The sequence below is a fragment of the Scomber japonicus genome, chromosome 20, assembly GCF_027409825.1.
Source record: "Scomber japonicus isolate fScoJap1 chromosome 20, fScoJap1.pri, whole genome shotgun sequence".
NCBI lineage: Eukaryota > Metazoa > Chordata > Actinopteri > Scombriformes > Scombridae > Scomber > Scomber japonicus.
The window spans coordinates 16,028,503-16,050,781 of NC_070597.1; the positions used below are offsets into that span (position 1 = coordinate 16,028,503).

The 22,279-nt window shown below is 39.7% G+C and overlaps 3 protein-coding genes across 3 annotated transcripts; 1 reads left to right on the plus strand and 2 right to left on the minus strand.

Annotated features, from left to right (window-relative positions):
• Nucleotides 1–1,260: 1,260 nt before the first annotated feature.
• On the minus strand, nucleotides 1,261–4,140 carry vkorc1 (vitamin K epoxide reductase complex, subunit 1). Its single transcript, XM_053341301.1, has 3 exons — nucleotides 3,860–4,140; nucleotides 3,395–3,504; nucleotides 1,261–2,457 (listed from the first exon to the last, which is right to left on the minus strand). Exons 1-3 carry the CDS (start codon nucleotides 4,039–4,041, stop codon nucleotides 2,246–2,248), a joined length of 504 nt encoding a protein of 167 aa, XP_053197276.1. The 5' UTR covers nucleotides 4,042–4,140; the 3' UTR covers nucleotides 1,261–2,245.
• A 674-nt stretch (nucleotides 4,141–4,814) lies between these two features.
• mapk7 (mitogen-activated protein kinase 7) lies at nucleotides 4,815–12,813 on the plus strand. The gene is made up of 7 exons (XM_053341298.1): nucleotides 4,815–4,901; nucleotides 6,416–6,681; nucleotides 6,830–6,995; nucleotides 7,868–9,411; nucleotides 9,494–10,590; nucleotides 10,829–10,959; nucleotides 12,659–12,813. The coding sequence occupies exons 2-7, from the start codon at nucleotides 6,420–6,422 to the stop codon at nucleotides 12,804–12,806; spliced, it is 3,348 nt and encodes a 1,115-aa protein (XP_053197273.1). The 5' UTR covers nucleotides 4,815–4,901; nucleotides 6,416–6,419; the 3' UTR covers nucleotides 12,807–12,813.
• Nucleotides 12,814–13,274: 461 nt separating this feature from the next.
• zgc:92313 (uncharacterized protein LOC436869 homolog) lies at nucleotides 13,275–16,991 on the minus strand. The gene is made up of 6 exons (XM_053341299.1): nucleotides 16,688–16,991; nucleotides 16,399–16,511; nucleotides 16,155–16,231; nucleotides 15,465–15,736; nucleotides 14,155–14,306; nucleotides 13,275–13,824 (listed from the first exon to the last, which is right to left on the minus strand). Exons 1-6 carry the CDS (start codon nucleotides 16,731–16,733, stop codon nucleotides 13,570–13,572), a joined length of 915 nt encoding a protein of 304 aa, XP_053197274.1. The 5' UTR covers nucleotides 16,734–16,991; the 3' UTR covers nucleotides 13,275–13,569.
• Nucleotides 16,992–22,279: the final 5,288 nt, after the last annotated feature.

Sequence of the window (22,279 nt, forward strand, 5' to 3'; positions counted from 1 at the left end):
TTGAGAAAAAAATAGAATAAGACACATTTGTAACTCTTATTGCACACACACAAAAAACTGGAAACTATTGTAATGGATGATTCATTTAAAGGAAATCTAAGCATGTGCACACAAACACACACCAAATAAAGGCAATTCAGGATATTTTTTGCCATTTTAAGTTGCAACCTTCATTTCCACAGTTTTACAGCAGATAATTGTGCCAGGAATGAGGAGAGCATGCGGTCAAAATAATCTTTCCTTAGTCACTCATTGTTTCAGGTCATCATTTGTAATGAGAAGAAGCAGTCTTAGGGTGATGGCGTGAGCATCTAAAAACAACTAATTGAGTCACTGGTTGTTCAGTAGAAAAAAATCATTAAGAAACAAGGACAAATTTAGAACAGCCTTCAGAAACTATGCTTACGTTAGACAAGAGTGTCAGTATGGGTCTGTTGTGACATGGTCTTTGTATTCAATCATTCTTTTCTTTCACAGTGCCATCTGTCCACACTGCAAGGTACAAAGAACACAGACAAAAGCTGCTGGAAAACATTGGATCTTTTAGTGAAGTCACATTTTTCAAGCCGTTATGTCATGACAGAAGTTAAGGATCTGTATGTGAACAGAAACACACATGCAACTGTATCTGTAGTTTTATAAGAGCTACACTTTAGGAAACAGAAATAATAAGAAATAATGTAAGAAGTGCTTTAATTTTATCATACATGTATTATTAACATGATATCAATATTTCATTTTTTAAATATCATGGTCAATACTGGTATGTCACAACACTCCCAGCAACCACATATTTAGATTTTGTAAACTGTTGGACTCAGAGTTGCACTTTGTTCTCAGTAAATTCCGATAAATCAGCATCAAGGACAATGAACAATTATTATTTATCTGATGCTTTGATGACCTGATGGGTCATCCAGTGGACTCTAGTCGCAGAGGTGATGTAATCTTGTCTGAAATACCAAACTATGGATGACTAACTGAATTTAGTCAAAGATGACACCATCACAGCATGATTTTGAGAAGTGTAAGATTTCACGGTATCATTTGAAAGTTATTAGAGTTTTAGTAGAAATTTTAACAGAAAAAGGCAAGTCACATACTGTATGTATAAAATAGGTATAACGGCAGTAAATACAAAAGTGGTGCTTGGTGGATTTCTTTTGATATGTGATCAGTTCAACCTGAGTTAATAAAGTGAAAAAATAGGCTCCGCGTTCTATTCAAATAATGTTCAAAACCCTAAAAAGGAAGTGAGTCTGCTTTTTTATATCTTTATTTTACATATTTTCTTCTCACAGAATAGGCCCACTACTTTCATCTTTACATCCTTTCTCCTCCTCTTTGTGCTTGTCATACAGCACCAGCTTTCCATCTAGTGTTCATTAACTGGGCCTGAAATTCATTAGTGATTCAATGCACAAAACACTGCATGGTTTAACTATATGATATGATAACATTGGTCTTGTGTAAAACCAGTGGGACTCAGTTGGATAAGGTGATTAGTATACAAGGACAAAGGACATTTTAAACCTGTAAAGACAAATCAGAATCTGCTGTATATTGACCTCCGTCCTCCTAACATGTGTTGAAACAATTCCCTCTTGTGGAAAATCTGCAGCCTCCAAAATGTGAATGAGGGAACTTGTGATATTGTTACAGTTACACACCAGGTCAATTGTTTCATCTTAAACAATGGGAAGACAAAAATGCAGAACTCCTCCTCAAGACTTACATAATATATAATAGAAGAAAAGATTCAGTTAAAGGGTTAAGTAAATAAACTAGAATTCCAGCCCCATTTTTCAGCCAGACATAAACGTAATGTAAAAACTGTAGTACATGATAATCCTGGGTATTTAGCACCATCTACTGGATAGATCAACTATCTGCAAGGCTCAAACTACATTAATCTCCTAATTCATAGTAATTGACTGTAGATTATATCATTTTTTAGGACTTCTATTGAATTCACCAGCCACACACAAATCACATCAGTGAGTTGATAGTATTCTGAAATGTGTAATCAAACGCACAATGATGTACAGAAATGACTGCTGCTTTATTATGTTTCTATACTGAAAATGATCTTCTGTCTTCTATTCCTCTCCAGTCCTGTTTCTCTAAAATATCTCAACAGGTGTTAACAACACAGACACAACGTGGGAGAGAATTGGCTTTCAGATCCAGTGTGAGCTTCAGGTCAGCAGAAAAAAAAGGTGTTGAATTTCACAAGTAATGTTTTCTATCCGGCCTTTTCTTTCATTCCTTCAATTGAGCTCTTTCGTTTCACGTTGGTGAAGAGTAACGCAAAGTTGACGATGTATGTTGACACGCAGACCATGCAAAAATCACCCAGAACAAAGGCGAGAATCGATGCGAGGTAGAGCGAGCCGGCTATAGACACCCAAGAGGAGAAAACCAAAAACATGGCAGCTCTCTTGGACAGTGACAGTCCTGCAATAGAGACAAACACAGAGGAGCTCAGTCAGCCCATGAATACATAAAACAGGATTATTTGCACAATCCTGCATAAACTATGACTGATAGGATTGATTTTTAAACAAGTTTCACTCATAAAAATGTAACTATTTTCTCCAGTTGAATGACTTAAAATCAGAAATAATGATAATCCCTCCCGCTGGCATCAGTATAAGCTTCTTGAACAGTCTCTCATCTAATCTTGAGGCCTTATAATGTTAAAGGAAGGCCTGAAACCTCAGTGTATTTTTGTATTCATTTACTCAATAATTATACTTGAATGGATACGTCTAGGTCATAAATCTTCTTCAATTGACTCAAGTGGCCTTGCTTTGTCCAACTAAGACACTCAACTAGGAATAGTACATTCCTCTAATTTGCAGGTTGAAAAAAGGTCACCCAAGCTTTTACATCCTCCAGACTTGACAACTGCAATGCACTATATCTGGTAGGCGACAATCCAAAAACTGCAGTTTAAAATGCTGCTGCCAGGTTTTTTAACATGCACTCAGAGAAGTAGTCACATCATACTGATCCTTACTGCCCTTTGCGGGTTTCCTGTATAGGCTTAGGCCTATATCTGTGACTTACTCCCACATGACCCACATGAGCCTGATCGCTGCTTGAGATCCTCTATGTTATGTTTATGCTTTGGATTTTATTTACTTATTTACTTCCTGGTTTAACTGTAAAGCACTTTGCAACTTTGTTTTTAAAGGTTCTATATAAATAAAGTGAGGATTATTATTAGTATAACATGTATATATCTCATTCTTTCATTCAAATATGCAATAATCCATTTAGCTGAAATGTAGGCCAAGCTGTGGTTCAGGAACTTTCTGGATTACATACAGTTCAGCTTTCAGAAACTCAGTACTGCACTGTAATTTGTAAAAGACAATGACAGACTAACCAAGGCCCAGCTGCAAAGTGTAGAATATGATGCCAAGCACACTGTTGGGCTGGTTCAGAGGACTATCTTTGGCAACAAAAAACTGGACCAAACCAAAACCACGTCCCCATCTGCAAGAGAAGACATGAAAAAACTGTTAGATCCATACATTACTCAGAAGAAAAGGAAAGGATTATTAAATGTATACTTCAAAACTAGATAAATCAAATTTTGCGAAAAAAGAAAAGAAAGAAAATAAACCAGACAGGAAAAAAGGTTGACAGGTAATATCTACTTGGCATGCACATGATGGGAATGTAAAGCACTTCCTAAGGAATTTGTAAAACGTGGCAATGAAAGGTGGCATATATAAATGTGCCCAACTTCTTAAATTTCAAGAATAAATGAAACACTGGCGTCTAACAGGGGTCGAGGGTAAAATGGCCCAGGTACGTTCTCATAACATATAGAGGAATAAAAACCTACCTGGAGCTAAAAACTTTGGAGCAGCTCACAGACTCCCCCAGGTCACACATCGCTCTGTACTCTGGGTTCCTCTCATGAGACAGCTCGACGTGAAGCGCATAAACTGACAAAACCAAACCTAGAGCGCACAGAAATATGCGCATTTTTCTCTCCCACTTGGGTAATCCCTGAATTCCAGCCATATGTATTCACAATCCCAGCTGGTAAAATCAATGAAATGAGTTAGAGTGACACGCCGAGCTGATCAGACTTCCTTTAAACCTCTCATTCACTAGTGCTCCTAGTCAAAGACGACGTGTTAGAAGTCAGATCCTCACTTTTGATTGGTTTAGGCGATTTTGGTCGCTGCATTTGATTGGACGGTGTGGTGCAGATGTTGGGCTTGAGGCCAGAGGGGTGTTTACTGTGGACTTCAGTCTGTTTGGTGTTTAGGGAAAAAAATAACTGCCCTTACTGTTCAGACCATGTCACTGCAACTTTCTTTACATACAGCTCTCAAAATGTTCTGTCTAAATAAATCATTCACATATGTTAAATGGTTTTATACGCGCATCTGGACAATCTATCTATCTATCTATCTATCTATCTATCTATCTATCTATCTATCTATCTATCTATCTATCTACTTGGAAAAGCTTAAAGCTTAATTATGACTGACACTAATAGTGATTATTCTACCCAATATTAATAGGAATTTTACTTTCATTTTACTTGTAGTTGATCAATTCCTTCGTACATAGAAAGAGCTTCAAAGGCAGGTGATTTTGTCCTAACCACTACACTACAATAATTACATTATGGAAAGCGGCGTCACCACCACCCAAAAAAAAGAGAGACCCTTGTACATCACGCTACGTACCGCCTCCAACGTGCTCCTATTGGACGCGTTCCCTTACCTCCGCTTCACCTCATTGGTTCGCCACATGTCATTTGAAAGCAACACGGAAGCGTATAAGGAAGAAGCGGCAGACAAAAACAAGAGATAGCCATGCTACAACGGGATTAAAAAACACAATTACGGATGTTGGGTTTGGCTCACAAGGTGAAAGACTATTTTGTTACATAAAAACACGTCTCTGCATTGTTCAGCTAGGTTTTATTTAGCTGAGACAGACATGGTTTTACGGCATAGGTTTCCTAGAAAGCCTGAGCCGTAGGTAACGTTAACTAGCCTACGCCCCTGCGTCAAAAAGTGGGCAACGCTCACCTTTAACGTGTTGTCAAGTTGATATAGTCACTCTGTCGAACAACAACTAGCTGCTTAATAAAGGCAGCTACTCGCGAGTTGTGCTTTATTAAATAGCACCACAGTTATTAGCTGGGGGCGGTGTTTGACTGAGAGCTACAGGTTTTGGTCACCAGTTTACTGCCAGGCCTAGACTGCTGTGTGTCTCATAAACTGCTGATAAAATAATACATAATAATAAAAGGATTTACTTTACTGTGACAAAACGCATGCGAACGGATTCTTAATCTTATCAAGTTTTATTGTGTGATTTTAGTTGTACATCAGAGAAAGCAGCTCCTGAACTGGCTCCTGGGGGCCACAGCTCTTGTAGTGAGAGGAAAGGTTTTTCTTTGGGGTTAAATATAGGTACTGTAAGCAGAAAATTGTCACTATTTTTGTTTATTTTTGCCTGGTTCATTGTAAATGTCAAATCAAGGACCAATGATTGCAGACACACACTGGTTAATATTGATTAACAGACAACAATGGACCAGTATGATTTTTTTCAAAAGCTTGTTTTCCTGCTCTTATCAAATGATCCAGTTTAGTAACCAGGTTAGTACAACTTCAGTTTATTAAAGACTGTGATACTTTTATTTAGTGCTACACCTAACAAATATAAGATGTAATGATTATAATATTATAAATAGCTATAAATGCCTCTTATGCATTGAAGTGAACTACTTTGTCTGACCGTCAGTCCAAAATGTGAAGATATTTAGTTTGCCATCATATATGATGAAAAGCAGAGAAAACTCACATTTAAGAAGCTGGAACAAGCAAATGGTTTTTTGACTGAAATTATAAATTATATCTATTTTCCGAATTCTATATTTATCTATCCTTTTTTTTTAAAATCAGAATCATATTGTGAGTGTGTGTGATATACTATATTTGGGCAAGTTACTGATTTTGGATGTAAACCAAAACAAACACATTTGTTATTAAAGTTTTTGTTTTATGTGATGAAGATTTTTTTATGATGTAATGTGTGAAACACAGACACAGTCCACAGCTCAGTGCTTTGAACATCAGTTGGACTATTTTAAAAGTGTAATTTTCATACATTTGCCTTATCATGGTACATATTGTTATAGGAATTTTGTTAACATTATAATAATGATTCAGTTGTACTGCCTAACCCTCAAAAAGGCTCACAATAATCCACAATTGGTCCAGAAGTATCAGCAGTAAAATAACATTGGACAGATAGTTTCAGCCAACACTGATGTATGTTGATACAATGTATATGCTGCTGTAACTCTGAAAGTGGAGAACAAGCAATGCTAGATAAACTCAATCACTTTGATGTTCTTGATTCTTTACAGGAAAATGTCAACTAAGGAGGGTGGAGAAGGTAAAAATGGTCAACCTGTGGCCATGGCTACTGAGAAAACCAGAGAAAACCAGAGCCAGCATACAGTCGAGGCAACAGGCAACTCCACAGACACCAGCACAGCAGCGAAAAACTTGGCTTTGCTTAAAGCGCACTCTCTGGACGTGAAGTTTGATGTCGGAGAGGAGTATGATGTCATAGAAACCATTGGCACCGGGGCCTATGGCGTCGTTTCATCTGCCAGGAGACGGGACAATGGTAAAGCAGATTTGATGAAGACATAAAATACTGCCCATTCCGTGTGTACTACAGCGCTCATTGACAAATCAGTAAACATTGTCATTCAAACAAGTTGTATACCCTGTCATGCTGTGTTCATTCATCAAGTCATATTTACATTTTACAGGCCAGAAGGTGGCGATAAAGAAGATCTCAAATGCTTTTGAAGTTGTGACAAATGCCAAACGCACTTTACGAGAGCTGAAGATTCTGAAGCACTTCAAACATGACAACATCATCGCCATCAAAGACATCCTGCAGCCAAACCTTCCTCACTCTGCCTTCAAGTCTGTGTATGTACATCCTAAAATTTTCATTATAACTTTGGTGGTAAATGACACATGTACAGGGTTCCTGCTCAAGCCAGAAATGTCTGTAGTCTGCATCTTGATGAAGTAAACATCTGGAAACCCTGGAGGGTTACAAAAAATGGGATGTGTAATTTTGGTCTACTCACAAAATACACAACCAAAAAAGTTAAAGTCCTATTATGTCACTAGACAGCAATTTGCAGTTAATTCCAGTTGTGAACAAATCTTTAATATAGTAGTCTATATTTAATAAATCACATTATATCAGTGGTGCTGATTCCACACAAGTTTTGCAATTGAGAGACATAATATTTCAGGTGCTGATTTTTACAGATCTTTCACCAAGACTTACTTTAACGACTCGATAGTCAAGTCTCATTCAGCGTTGGCTGGAAATTTTACCTTACTGCCAGAAATAAAATTACTTGATATATGAGTTGTACTGCCGTTTGATCAACTGTTTCTATAGTTATTAGATGGAGTCATTTAGTGTCCCACATAGAAATATTATAGTCTTCTATTCTATATAATATATGCTTCAAAATCCTTTTGTGTTGCATGAGCTAATTAAAATAATCATACACACACCATAGGCCCTGACATGTCGACCTCACAAAGGAGTTTGATTAGAAGATTCATGTTTGGATGAGAGACAAATTGGCTGCTACAAACTTTAATGAGGCCAGTTAGAGCTCTTGGAGAGGATGAATCTGAGTACTCAGGGTCATTGCTGCTGCTAATATTGTTTGATATTCTTCGGGACATTACCAGAGTATATTTTCACATGGCCACAGTTTACTTCACTTAGTAAGTACATTAAAGAAAAACTTTTTTTTTACTTCCCTTGTGTGCAGGTACGTGGTGCTGGACCTCATGGAGAGTGATTTGCACCAGATCATACACTCTGCCCAGACACTTACACCAGAGCACACGCGATACTTTCTGTACCAGCTCCTCCGTGGCCTTAAGTACGTGCACTCTGCCAATGTCATCCATCGTGACCTCAAACCCTCCAACCTGTTGGTAAACGAGAACTGTGAGCTAAAAATCGGTGACTTCGGCATGGCAAGGGGTCTAAGTTCACACCCCGAGGAGTCTCATTCCTTTATGACTGAATACGTGGCGACTCGATGGTACCGTGCTCCTGAACTCTTGTTGTCTCTGAATCACTACAGTTTGGCGATCGACTTGTGGTCTGTGGGCTGTATCTTTGCAGAAATGTTGGGGCGCAAGCAGCTTTTTCCTGGGAAGCACTACGTCCAGCAGCTGCAGTTCATTTTGTCTGTGTTAGGCACTCCTCCTGAAGGTTTGATAAGTGCTATTAGGGCTGACAGGGTTCGCTCCTATGTTCAGAGTCTACCATCACAATCTGCTGTGCCCTTGGCCAAACTGTACCCACAAACTGAGCCAGAGGCTTTGGACCTGTTAGGGGCCATGTTGCGCTTTGACCCTCGTGAACGAATCAGTGTGACACAAGCGCTGGAGCATCCCTACCTAGCTAAGTACCACGACCCAGACGATGAGCCAATTTGTGTGCCAGCTTTTGATTTTGAATTTGACAAGCTGCAAATGAACAGGGAGCAAATTAAAGAGGCCATTCTGATGGAGATCCAGGACTTTCATAGGAATAAACAGAGCTGTCGTCAAAGACTGCAGTTCAGGCCTTTGGGGAGGGCAAATGGCAGAGCAGGGGGACTTGCAGCACAAAGCAGTAATCAGTGTAACGCTCAGGCCTCCACCGTCACCCTGACCAAGTCAAATTTGGTTCCAATGGCACGACACCCACAAGCAACACAGATGCAGCAACAGCAAATGAGAGAAGTCAAACCTCAACAGCAACAAGACAGTGGGATACACACACCAGCAGAAGGGAACCGCACATTTACAAATCAAATGCAAACCTTTAATAAAGACGTTGCCCCACCCCATGTGACCCATAATTTGCCTCTTCTCACTAAAAGCGAAAGTGGCCCAGTTGATGTGGACATGCCCAGTGCCAACTCAGACAGCGGTCAGCCAGAGACTATAGATTTAACAACACCAGTATCGAGTCAGGATGCTCCATCAGAAGCAATGAGAGACAATGAGGCACAGGAACGGCTGCCCAGCAGTCAGGCCCCTCTGACTCAGCCCACCCAGAGCCAGTCCATGACCCAGGCTACCACCTCCATTCCTCCAAGGCCATCACAGACCATGACACCCTTACCCACCACGGTGCCTTCCCTTTCTCTTTCTGTGGCACAAGCCCAGTCATTGTCTCAGTCCCTTTCACAGTCACTGTCCAAGAATGCAAGGCCTCCGCCTGGTGCAGGAGAGGGAACCAGGAAAGAAGGAGCAATATCAGAGGACACTAAAGCTGCTCTTAAAGCAGCTTTATTCAGAAATAAAGCCAGGGGTGGTAAGTTTGTTTTGTAAAATATGGCAAATCACTGACATGTCATTCATTAGGACTTCATCTTAATTTGATGTCTTCATTACAGATGGAGGTACCTCTGCCTTGGGCATGGACGCTTGTGCAGGAGGAGGTGTACCGACCTCCCACTCTTCTGTTCCAGAGTCGCGTCGGCCTGTCACTGCCCAGGAACGTCAACGAGAAAGAGAGGAGAAAAGGAGGAAGAGGCAGGAACGAGCTAAAGAGAGGGAGAGGAAAATAAAAGAAAAAGAGAGGAGAGAGGGAAAGCACGGGGACTTGTTGGGTGGGGTTCTACTGAGTGACAACGACAAAAGCCTTTTGCAACGTTGGACAAAAATGATGGACAGCCGCAACGAGAAAACTTCTAACAGTGACGGAGCAAAGAACACGGACTGTAATGCAAACTCACACCGTGGTGGAGCCATGGGTGACAACACTCAAGGAGCATCGAACAATAAAACAGATAAGGAGACAAGGAAGATTCAGTCTCATGAACAATTAATCTCTCAAGTTAAACCTCACCAGCCCGACTTGTTTCAGCCTCCCAGCACCCACCAGCCACCCTTACTGTACTCCATGAGCCAGAGTAAACCTCCAGCGGATATAGTTGTTGCTGTAAGCGGAGGAATAGATATAATGAGCGTCACTAGTAATTTTGTTAAGAACAACACACTCAAACCTCATAATGAGAGCAATGGACAAAGTGGTTTCAACTGTTTGGGGAATTGGAGTGGGCAGCAATTAGAGACGAGGCCATCACAGCAACCACAACCAAACAGGACGCCACAGCCTCTGCCGCCAAGCTTTCTTCAGCCACAGCTCCAACCACAAACCTTACCGGACCCACAACCTCAGTCACAACTGCTTCCTCTGGAGAGGTTTTTGACTAAAGCCCCAACACTAACCACCAGAGAGACAAACGGAAATGTGGATAATAACCTGAACTCCCACCCTAACCCTCCAGTTACAAGTGTTGGACCTATGGAGAAACTGTGTCCTTCTGTAGGAGAGAAATCTGGACCACAGACCACAAACCCTCTCTGTGGGACTTTAGGGGGCCCCTCACAGCCTCATCCCAGTTTAGGATTCACAGATACCGGACAGCAAGGATCCTCCATTGCTCCTGACATCCACACAGTAACGCTGCAGCTCTCAAAGTCCCAGGTGTGTCTCAGTCTTCATATTCTGTCAAATATTCTTTTCTTTTTCTTTACAGTTAGCATTTTAAAAAGAGAAGCTGAAGGTATTCTTTCACTCAAGGTGTGATACAAAAACATTATACCCATTTATGTACTTAAATACTTGAGAAATGGAAATGTCATTATCTTTTGTTTGCTTTGAACTAATCTAAAAGATACAAAGTTCAGTTCACCCAATGTTTCCCTCCTTTCCTTTCTGGCAGGTAGAGGATGTTCTACCCCCGGTGTTCTCGGTCACCCCTAAAGGCAGCGGGGCTGGGTATGGTGTGGGCTTTGACCTCGATGACCTTCTGAACCAGTCTCTCACAGACTTGCAACACTGTGACCGAGACAGGTGAGGTCTGAGACAGCACAAGTTTCTTTTCTAACACAAAACAAAACAACTGAAAAGATAACTTTGTACCCAAATTTTGCCTTTTCAAAATCAGACTATTTCTTCATCAATATATTTTGTGATTATTCACACATCAGTATGTAGTACACTCAATTTCGACATCCATGGACCTTACTGACATAGTAACATACATTTTGTTATCTAATTTTTGGTTGCTGTAACATTTTAATTTTCCTTTGGTATTAATAAAGTATCTATCCATATATCTACCTACCTACGTACAGCTACATATCTGGTGGTTCTACAGACAAACCCGGTTCTGATCAGTTTCAAACCATATAATGTAGCAAGACCTTGTGATCCTTTTTGTGCTTTACCTCACTGACCTGTTAGTGATCACATAGTAGATATAGTTCAATTTCTGGGGTTTCTGTATGTTAGAAGAGCGAAGAAAATCATAGAGGAAGCATTAGCAAGGTTATTGATAACAGAGTGGCACTTCACTGCCAAGTCTTTTTTTTATGGCAGGCACCTGGGAGCTCATTATTACACTTGTTTGTCCACTTTTATTTACCTTACAAAAAAGGAGCACTAGGGTAGTTGAGTGGTGGAAGTGCGTGCCACATGGGGGCAGCGTTCCTGGTTCGAGCCCGGCCATAGACCTATGCTGCAGGTCATTCCCTTCTCTCTCTCTGTTTCCTGTCGACCTCTCTGCCGAGTACTGTACTTACAATTAAAGGCAAAAGCACAAAAATAAATCTTCAAAAAAAAAAAAAGTCTTGTGACTAAAATGGTAAGCATTGATCTACAGTTTGACTACCACTGTAGCTGCCATTGTTAATAGTCAAAATCTTTGCCCAGATTGACCCAATATAATATCGAGAGAGGCTAAAAATCATCAAAATTGAGTTCTCCTATAGTTATAACACAATTCTGCATTCACCTTGTCAGGTGAGAATAAAAAAACGACTGTAAATCATTTTTATATCGACAATGGGTATATGAAAGGGGTTTATCCTGTAGTTCCTTACAGCTCTACCGAGTATTTCATCAGCTTTCATCTCATTGTTTTGGTGTTTATGGTTCACAACCTTAATTTTTTGGTTGACTGTCATCGCATTGCTTTCAGATGCAGTGGGCAGCTGTCTTCAGTTTAAAAAGCTCTAAAAACCTATTGTACGCTATTCACTGTGAGACAGCAGACCGATGAAAGGCTGGTGAACTTGGTGGAAACCACAGACACACCTAAAGAAGTGAAGAGCAAATATTAGACTTGCATTAGTCAGAAACACAAAATCAATGCTAATGTTTCTGTATCTGCCAAAACAATCATTAAATCAGTTTATGCAGTTTTATGTCAGGTCAGGAGAAGAGAAGCAGAATCAAGTTTGGCCAGTAACAGCAAATACATTTTTCAGATCTCACTTAGGCCTAAAGTATTAAAACCGTGTCTCCCAACCTACTTCATGTTTAACCTTGGTTAATGATGGTTTCATTTTATTAAATTCATTTATTAGTTAGCCATTGCTTCTTTGTAATGAGCGCAAGTACTGGATTAAACAGCAAAGTGGTCTGCAGACAGTCATGGTTTCCAGAACTCTAGCACATTAACTTTTGGCACTACATCCTGTTCTAGATAAAAGCATTTTTGTATGATCAAAGGAGGCCCTTTTTTAATGTTTCCCTTATTCTCCATCAGTTACGACTCGGCCCCCCTCTCAGCCTCCCTCTTATCTGACTGGAGTGAGGTTCACCGTATGACTCCGGCTGACCTGGAATCACTGCAGCAGGAGCTGCAGCTTGGCTCTCCCATGATCCTCTCTGATACCATCCCTCCTGATTCCTGACTTTCCCTTTCTGGGAATTTAAAGACAATTGGATTTGTGTAAATGTTAAGATTTTTTTTTAAGCATGAAATCTTTGAGCAAAGACTTATCAAATTAATTTAAAAGCAGCTAGCTTCTTTTTTTTTTTTTTTTAATAGAACCTACCAAGCAGTCTCTTTTTTTTTTTACCATTATGACACGCTGCGCTGTCTTTTTAATAAAGAAAACTGTCATCATCTGTCTCTGCCCATGAATGTCAATGAACTACAGTAAATTGAGCATGTTACATATGAAAAAGATGATTTTAAAGTTTCACAAATCCATTCAAGTATTTGACATAAAATTTAGGTTCTGGGTGAAAACTGGGTAACAAATGTTCCTGAAAACTGGAGAGATCACAACTGACGGTTTGGTCTGTATGCAAAGTGATATTTAAATGTTCAAACTCTAATATTAGAGGTTAAAAAGAACACTGAGCTGATTTTAAGAATCAAATTCATTTATTTCAAATACAAAAGACAATTCATTTTGCTCATATTTCTTTTTAAAAATACAAATGTATCAAACTACTTAAATCAAAGATCATAATTCTGAGTTATAGCTCTACAATGATTATATTACATTTTGTGTTCAATGTGGCTTCATGTGCACGTCAGATACAAGTAACAGTGGTCTACTTTGACTTATGGACCATTTTGGACACAGGACATAAGTTTACAGTGAATATCCTCCTTCATTTGGCCTGGTCCGGAATCCAATCCGGAAATCCAGTTTTCAAAGTGTCTCATCCCTGCAGCAGGATCAGTGCAGTGGACAGAGACACGATCAACAGAGTAGCCCTCTCACACCAGTTGTGATTGGCTCGGCCGTACAGCCGGATCTCTGGTATCGTGTCGCTGATGAAACTTGAGTAGCTGGTCAGTCTAGTATACACGCCTGGCTGGTTTTCCTTAGCACACTCCAATCCAAAACTCACCACTCCAGCCTGCACCCAGGTCCCATTTACCATCTGGCAGACAAGGGGCCCTCCTGAATCACCCTGATGGTGGGAAAAGACTCATTCAACTATCACTGTACACACAAGACAGTGGATTATTGCAGACTTTGTAGTGTTAGTTGCATACAATGAGGAACTGAAGAAAAACTGTTAATGTTTTCGTATAACACTTTAGCTTGCAGGTAGACATCAAAGAAAGGAAGGGAAATCTGCATAGTCATAACTTGGATGGAGCCTATTTTTATTTCAGGGTCTTGAGATTGACATTTTGGCACACGGTGTGGTGAAATTTTCCCTTCCTGTTTTTGCCTGTGTATACAGTCATGCATTTGTAAATGTAAACAACAATGCAAACAGCTGATCCAACAGTACCTGGCAGGAGTCTTTGCCGCCCTCCTGGAATCCAGCGCAGATCATGTCATACAAGATGTCCACCTGCTCCATCCGGTACATCTCCTGACATGAACTCTGGGAGATGATTGGCACCTGCACTTCCTGTAGAGGTGCACTTCCTGACAGAGGGACTGAAAGGAAGGACAACAAATTGAGGATGAAGAATAATGGCCTTTTGTATTTTCTTTTAATAAACAGGTGACCAAGAAGCTATTTTGGCAAAACTTGGATTCATACAAAACACACACTTTTAGTCTTTTTATTCAGAGTATAGCTTCAATTATATACATAACATCTTGACTGGGTTTCATCCTATTTTTGTCTATTTTTTGAATTTGCAAAGACTTGAGCCTTTCTCTGTTGAATCTATACTTAAAATGAAACTTAACCAAGACAGCAAACAGTAACCATGCAGTATAATTCATGATTATGACTGGGATTAAGTTTAGTTTTATGATTAACTTTCCTCTTTTTTCCCCAGTTTTATGTGAGTGTGTGTCTGGATGATGAGCTGCTATATACAATTACCCTCACACAAATAAATAATTGTATTTAAATATAATTCATTTGGGCGCAAATCTGTTGTAAATAAGCACACATTGTTATCCTGGAGTTATGAAATGGCATAAATTGCCCTCACAATTAAAACAATATGCAATCCAATGATTTTTGTAATTTACTTTTTTTCCAAGAGCTGGACAATATGTCTAAACTCAATATCACAATATTAGTATACATTTTTGCTGCAACAGATATGTCATGTCATGTAAAATAATACAATTGATTCCACTGTCACGCATTACAAGAAGAAAAACTCTTCACACATGTAAAACTTAAAACAACAAACAGTCTGATCATATCATGAAATGTATTATATATATTTTTTTTTAAGTCTGGGCTTCCCTGTTTAGGCTGCTGCCCCCACGACCCGACCCCAGATAAGCGGAAGAAGATGGTACGGTATGGTACCTAATTATATTCCAATCATAATTATTCCTATACGTTTTAGGGAGCAGTGTTAATAACCTGTCTGTTCCATGCTCTTCTGACGAAAAGCTGTAAATGATATGTAAATCAAAGAGTGGAAATCATTCAAAATGTATTACTGCCACTTGTATACCTTGTGACACCTGGACCTGCAGATTTATTCTGTTCTTTTATCAATCCTTGATATTCTCTTCTTTAACATAAATAAAAAAGATTTACTTTACATTTATTTGAATACCAGAATCTAATAAAAGATTTCTGCACAAAAACAAACAAAATGGGAAGAATTAAGGAAATCTTACCATCAACTCGGATGTTTCCCCAGCCAGTGACATAGCACTGCATGCCACCTGGGAACAAGATGCCAGAAGCAGGCAGGCAGATGGGACGGGCATAATCTGACCAGGTTACTGGGTTGGACAACTGCACCAGCACCAAATCTTTTCCACTCTGAGGCTCCACGTAACCGTACGGGATCACCACCTGGCTCACATAATGTGTTGACTCGTGCGGGTTGTAGCCATTCAGCTGGTACCGGCCAGCATAGATGATGTAAGAGTCCACGTCAGATGGGCTGAAAGAAAAGAAGACAGATGGACACCGAATGAAACTGTGAATCAAGAGGAATGTGAAATGTGACACCACACTATATTTATATAGTGACAAAAAGCTTGAGGAATGAGGCTTGCAACAAAATAATTGTGAAAGAAAAAAAATACTGCATTCACTCTATTAAAACATGGTGAACATCAGAAAGTCACCATCAGGTAAAAAGTACTAAATGAATGATTTTTGTAAATTTAACAGAACAGTCTGTCTGTCTTTTGAATTTTGAGTCAAGTTCGTTTTTTAAATCTAAAGAAGGATACTGAAAAATTGAAAAATGTGTCGATTGCCAAAAAATGTAATTAAATTAAATGAAGCAGAGGCCTCTGAATTGGTGTTAAACTTGGGGTTCACCTGCTGATTTTTGGCTGAGGAGAGGTTCTTACTTTGGGAAGCAGTGAGCAGCTGATAGGACCCAGTTCTGTGTGATGATGGAGCCTCCACAGATATGAATAGCCGCTTTCTGGAGGCCCAGAGGAGAGAAACAGTGAGTCACCTCAGCATCACAAGCAAATCCCTCTCTCAGCAGGTCAGCTTGATAAACAAGAACTAGACTAAAGCACACACATACAGAGAAAGAGACAGAACTGACAGGTGAGGGTCTATAGGCACCCGATTCAGGGGACTCACATGTATATCCACCTGCCAGGGCCATGCCCCATCTGTGGCGTCCATCCCTCCTACAATCCTGTTCTCAGCTATCGGCGGTCGGCCACATTGTTGCGCGTAAGAAACCAAAACACCTGAATATGAACATAAGTCACAGTTTTGTTTTGCTCTGGCTGAGGTACCTACAGTAATTACAGCATATGAGACCAATAAAACCGTACAAACAGGGCACACATCATGTATTACAAGTAGACAATGACCAAAACAGACATGGCGAGGGCAGGAAGAAATATGGGGGGAGGTGACTCACCTGTTACGCACCAGAAGACGAAAGAAAACTGTACTTTCGGCGACATTGTGTGAGGTTTCGCGGCACAAATTACTTACAATTGATTACTAAAGCAGAATTGACGTGTTAGGTTTTAAAGCTAAACTAAGACCAGAAAGAAAAAAAGTTTCTAAACCGTGTCTCCCGTTATATACCGCTCTAGTACGCCTGGTATCTTGTAACAGATGCAGAACATTCAAACAAAAAACATGTTATCCTTTTAAAACTATAACTCCGTGCGTTTTACTGTATCGTCGACAAATCCCAAACCCCACTCCCAGTTTCGCCTTCAGGCACATTCCCTAGAAAACGCTTGGGTCAGTCAGTTGATTACCTGTGTATAATCAACACTCAGGTCCCGCCCTCCTGACCCACCTGAGCCAATGAATGAGAGGATGGTAACAGGGGACAAATCAGATTTCTCTCCTGAATTTGTCACAGGTATGTTATACCTTTTAAAATTTCCCTTTTCGTGTCTATTTGTTTTTGTATATTTCCCTATTTTAAACAGAAAGGTAACAGTCACTGAACCTTTAAAACATCAAATCATTGGGTTCAAATTTTGGGTCAAGAAAGCAACAATAAAACATTGGGTTAACTTAACAGTGGCTATAACAACACACACAGACACACAACAATCTTCAGCTAATAACCCTCACAAATATTTTTTTTATATGATATTCAAAAGATAGACAAGTTATTATGAACAATAAGACATGTAAGTTTTGAAAAGAGACATACATAAAAAAAAAAAAGTGTTGCGTCGGTACATTGACCCAAACAGGGTAAAATCTTAACCCAGTGATTTTTAATGTGAAGCAAACTTTCAAGAAAGACACGTATCTATGTGTCTTTCTTTAACGTTATACTCACCATTATACCTACCACCCATCAGTCACTTTATCTGACTACCAGGTATTAAGCTCTGTTCTTGCTTGAATTCCTTGAAGTGTTGTGAGGTTGCACTGCAGCGTATTCATTATAGGACAAAGAGTATTCCCACATTATTTGCTTGAGAACAGATAAACCAGTTTTGTAGGTACCTATTACAGAAAAAAGCAGCTGGATTATAACACAACAATCCTCCAGAATGAGCACACACTAATTGGACAGCATCCAGGACTAGGTCAAATGAGAAAGCACCCAGGTCAAAGGTCAAACACTGCATCATTTGCACATGGAAGTGTATAAACAATGATTATGTGTTTCTGCTGTCTCTACAGCTAAATCATTTGAGTGTTATATGTTTTTGACTGGATTGTGGGCCGTGGTTATCCTTTTTTTTTTTCTTTTCTTTTTTTTACATGACACCAAATGTTTATTCTTTCTGTCTGTCTTTAAAGCTGTCTGTCTCTTTTTTCCCTCTCTCTCTCTCTCTCTCTCCCTCTCTCTCTCTCTCTCTCGCTTTCCTCGCTCCCTTCCTCCCTCTATCTTTCCCTCCCTCCCTCCCTTCCTCCCTCCCTTCGTGCCCCAGGCAGTGTGTCTAGTTTCACAGAGCAATTGAAGGTGACAGGGACAGAGAGAGAGGGAGAGGGAGGGAGGGACAGAGGGAGGACACATCACAGTATCGCCTGGGGCTACACAACAGTAGAGGAAGAGCGAGAGATGGAGGGACAAAGAGAAAAGAGAGGAGAGACTCACGAAAGTACTCATAGGGAATTCCATAAGCAGGTAATGGAAAAATAAAGTTAAAGTTGAAATTTGTGTAAGCAGGGGTGAGTGTGTGTCACATGCATTTGCCCGCAGGTCAGCCAGTATTCACTTTTAACACTTCTTTTTGTGTGTATGTGTGTGAGCCCCTTCCTCTCTGGTCCTCTCAGTCATAATATATGAATGCATTATAGGACCCAGTCAGTAAGAGCAATTATAATGCACTCCCGTTTGTTTTTATTTTAACGACTTGATGAATATTTGTCATGGCATTGTAACCATGGTGACTGCCTCCACTGCCCCCCCCCCCTACCCACACACCCCCACCTCCCCTTCCAGCCCAGTCCACCACCCCTTCCCCATCCCCCCTTCAGCGCTGAAAAAGCAAGGGATGGCGAGAGAGAGAGGGAGAGAGAGAGGTGACAGGAATGAACTAACAAGATGCACTAAAAAAAAAGCATGTCCTGGAGCTACATGAATCTTTGCAGTGAAGCACGCGCCATCACACACAGATACACACACACACACACACACACACACACACACACACATACACACACACATTATTGCACTCAGCACATAGGGATCACATAGGTTAAGCCACATTCCAACAACTGGAACACAATAAGATGCAACCATGATTTCTGAATAGAGGAGAAACAAAAAGAGTAACCAGCTAGAAAACCGGCTGCGTGGGGAGTTGATGTCATTTTTTCAGGTTTAGTTTTTAAATTAATCAAGCAGTTGTGTTACTCAACTTTCCCTTACTTTTTTCCTTCCACATTCTTTCCACAATTTTTACTCAGTTTTAAGTTCATGTATATGTGCGCGATTAGGGCTGCCACTAACAATTATCTGTTAATCAATATTTTCTCAATTCATTAATAAATTGTTTGCAAAATGCGAGAGAGTCATTAAGATAGTCAACAATTAAAGTGATATCCCCAGATGTCTTATCCCAGTACACAACATACATTCAGTTTACTATCATGGTAAACTAAAGACTGAAGAGACCAGAAAACATTTACACTTGATAAGCTGGAATAAGATCATTTAGATATTTTTTCTTAAAAAGACTGAATGAATGATTAATTGATCATCAAAATAGTTGGCGATTAATTTTGTGTCTATGAATCATTCATGTCTACCAATCATTGCAGTTCTACTTGTGCTTTCATTTACTGCCACTTCATACTTCTATGACACTAAATTTCAGAGGTGGCAAACATTTGATTTTTTACTCCACTACATTTATCTGACAACTGTAGTGACTTTGCAGATTACAAATTTAGACCAAACATACGACGAGCTTGTAAAATATGATGAATCATAACAGATGAAATTATCCGACAGATTATGAAGTAGTTTAAATGAGCTCCACCTTGACCAGTTACATGCTTAAGCATCAACAATGCAATAATATAACATATATATTTAGAACAGCTGAAATTAGATGATCAACATAAAATGAATTGGAAACTATTTTGATAACCAAATTTCGTTTTAGTCATTTTTGTAAAGCAAAAATAGCCAAAGTGTCTTGATTTCAGTTTCTTAGATGTGAGGATTTGGTGCTTTTCTGTGTCATATATGAAGGTAGATATATTTGGGGTATTTGGACAGTTGATTACACAAAACAAAACATTTGAAGACATTGCAGTCAACAACATTTTCACTATTGTCTGACATTTTAATCAGCAGATGAATTGATAATGACAATAATCATTGGTTTCAGACATGTATTGATGTGTGTTTTGATAGGTGTCATTCTGCATTGTGAGCATTTTTAGTTTTCATACTGCATACAGCACATTTTGCTGATTATACTTTTACTGAATCAAAAGGACCTTTGCTTGTAATGTGAATGTTTCTATGGTGTGATAGTGCTACTTTTACACAGGTAAAGGATTTGAATCCTTCTCTGCTGTTTTTACTCCCTTTTACCTTTGAACTTGTCAAGTCCGTTCCTTTCTCCGAGGCACATCTTGGAGGAAAGTAACAGAGAAAGGGGGCGGGGGTGCGGAGGGGTGGAGGGGGGGCACAGAGCAATGGGGGCAGCGGAGAAAGAATAGCAGAGTATGAAAGAGAGAGGGAGCGACAGAGAGAAAGGGAGCGCAAAGTCTTGTCAACCGGAAATAAAACAAGCTGGCACCCTCCCCATCCCCAAGCCCCTACTCCCACCCCAAAGTCACATACTTCCTCTTCACTCTCTCTCCCTGTTTCTCTCCCCTGCTTCCATCTTCCATCTCTCTCTCTCGCTCTTCTCTCCCTTCTGCTGCAAAGAGATATATTTAAACCCCAGTTCTACTCTGCTCTCGCTCTTCTGACTACACACCATACATACCGTCATACCTGCGTCATTACTTACGCCTCACATCAGACCTCGTGTGTCTATCGCCAAGGGTTTCTGTATGGTCGTCCTTTAACTCGCTTTGGGGCCAGACAATGCCTTTGTTTATTGTCCCATAGCTGTAAGCTCAGTGTGTTATAGCAGAACAATACCTCTGTAGTCAGGGAACAATACCTGGCTACTCTGGGAAAAGCTGTAACTTGTGTTTATTTGTTTACTACCATCCCCAATAGCCATTACAAATGGTAATAGCTATTCTTCCTGGGATCCACTGGTGTTAACAAATAAACTGGAGTAACTTTACCTGCACACCTATAGCATCTTTACAGCACTGCAGGCCTCAGAGTGTTAAAGCACTGTGCTGAGATTAAGTAACACTGTTAATATAAACACGACATCAATAAACTGATAAAGAAAAGAAGCGAAACAAATGCAGAAGTTTTTCCATGGCAATATCTTTAACTAATGAAGTTCATAAGTTATTATAAGTAATTATTTTCTTACAACTTATATTATGAAACCATTTGGGTTTTGATATTTGATGTCCTAACACATGTATGTAGTTGTTAAAGGAGATTCAACATTTAATAATGTTATTACATTATTGTGAAAACAGCTACTTAATATCCTATCAAAGACATTTAAATTATTTTTTGTAATATACGTTTGAATCTTTTCTCTAATATAACTGCTAATAATGATCTAGGAACATATCTTAATTACATATATTTGTTTTACAGTGGTTTATAAAAGGATTTATCATTTAAGCAGCTTAAATAGATAAGAAAAAATCAATATAGTAACATGTTATTAAGCATACTTTTCATTTCTCAATAATTCCTAACAATCATTTATCTTTACCTAAAAAATATCTCCGTCTATGCAGTTGCTGAATGCAGTATTTCATTCATAGCAATATATTTTTCCCCTAAATTTGCAGATGCATGTGGACATGACAAAGCTTTATCAAAGTTTGAAAGATCATCTCTTTTAAGCATCAAAAGAGGATCAATAAAATGTACCCCTATAGTATGAACAATGAGTTCAATCTAATAATGTCAGTTGTCTGGTTGCACATATTTTTGTGTAAAAAAACCCCCAAAAAACCCTAACACACTTGACTGCCAATTGTACTCAATATTTATATGTAATTTATGGCTAAAATTGAATTCCATCATCTATTTATCATCCACTATCTCTCCATTATCTGTGCTTTATGCTCTACTCTCTCGGCCTCCCCTCCTCCTCTTGCTGGCATTAAGTTCAAACTTGACACTGATGTTGACTCACTTTGTCACCCCTCGGTGGCTCTCCCTCTCTCCCACTCTCTCTCTCTCTCTCTCTCTCTCTCTCTCTCTCTCTCTCTCTCTCTCTCTCTCTCTCTCTCCCTCTCTCTCTCTCTCTCTCTCTCTCTCTCTCTCATTCTCTCTCTCTCCCGCCCCCCCCTCTCTCTCCATCGCTTGGAGGACAAGAGTGCCCGCAGACGCATTTCTCTCCAGAGCCCCCCCTCTCCCTCTTTCACTCTCTCTCACCCTGTCTAACTCTCTCCATCTCTCTCCTATACTCTCTCCTTT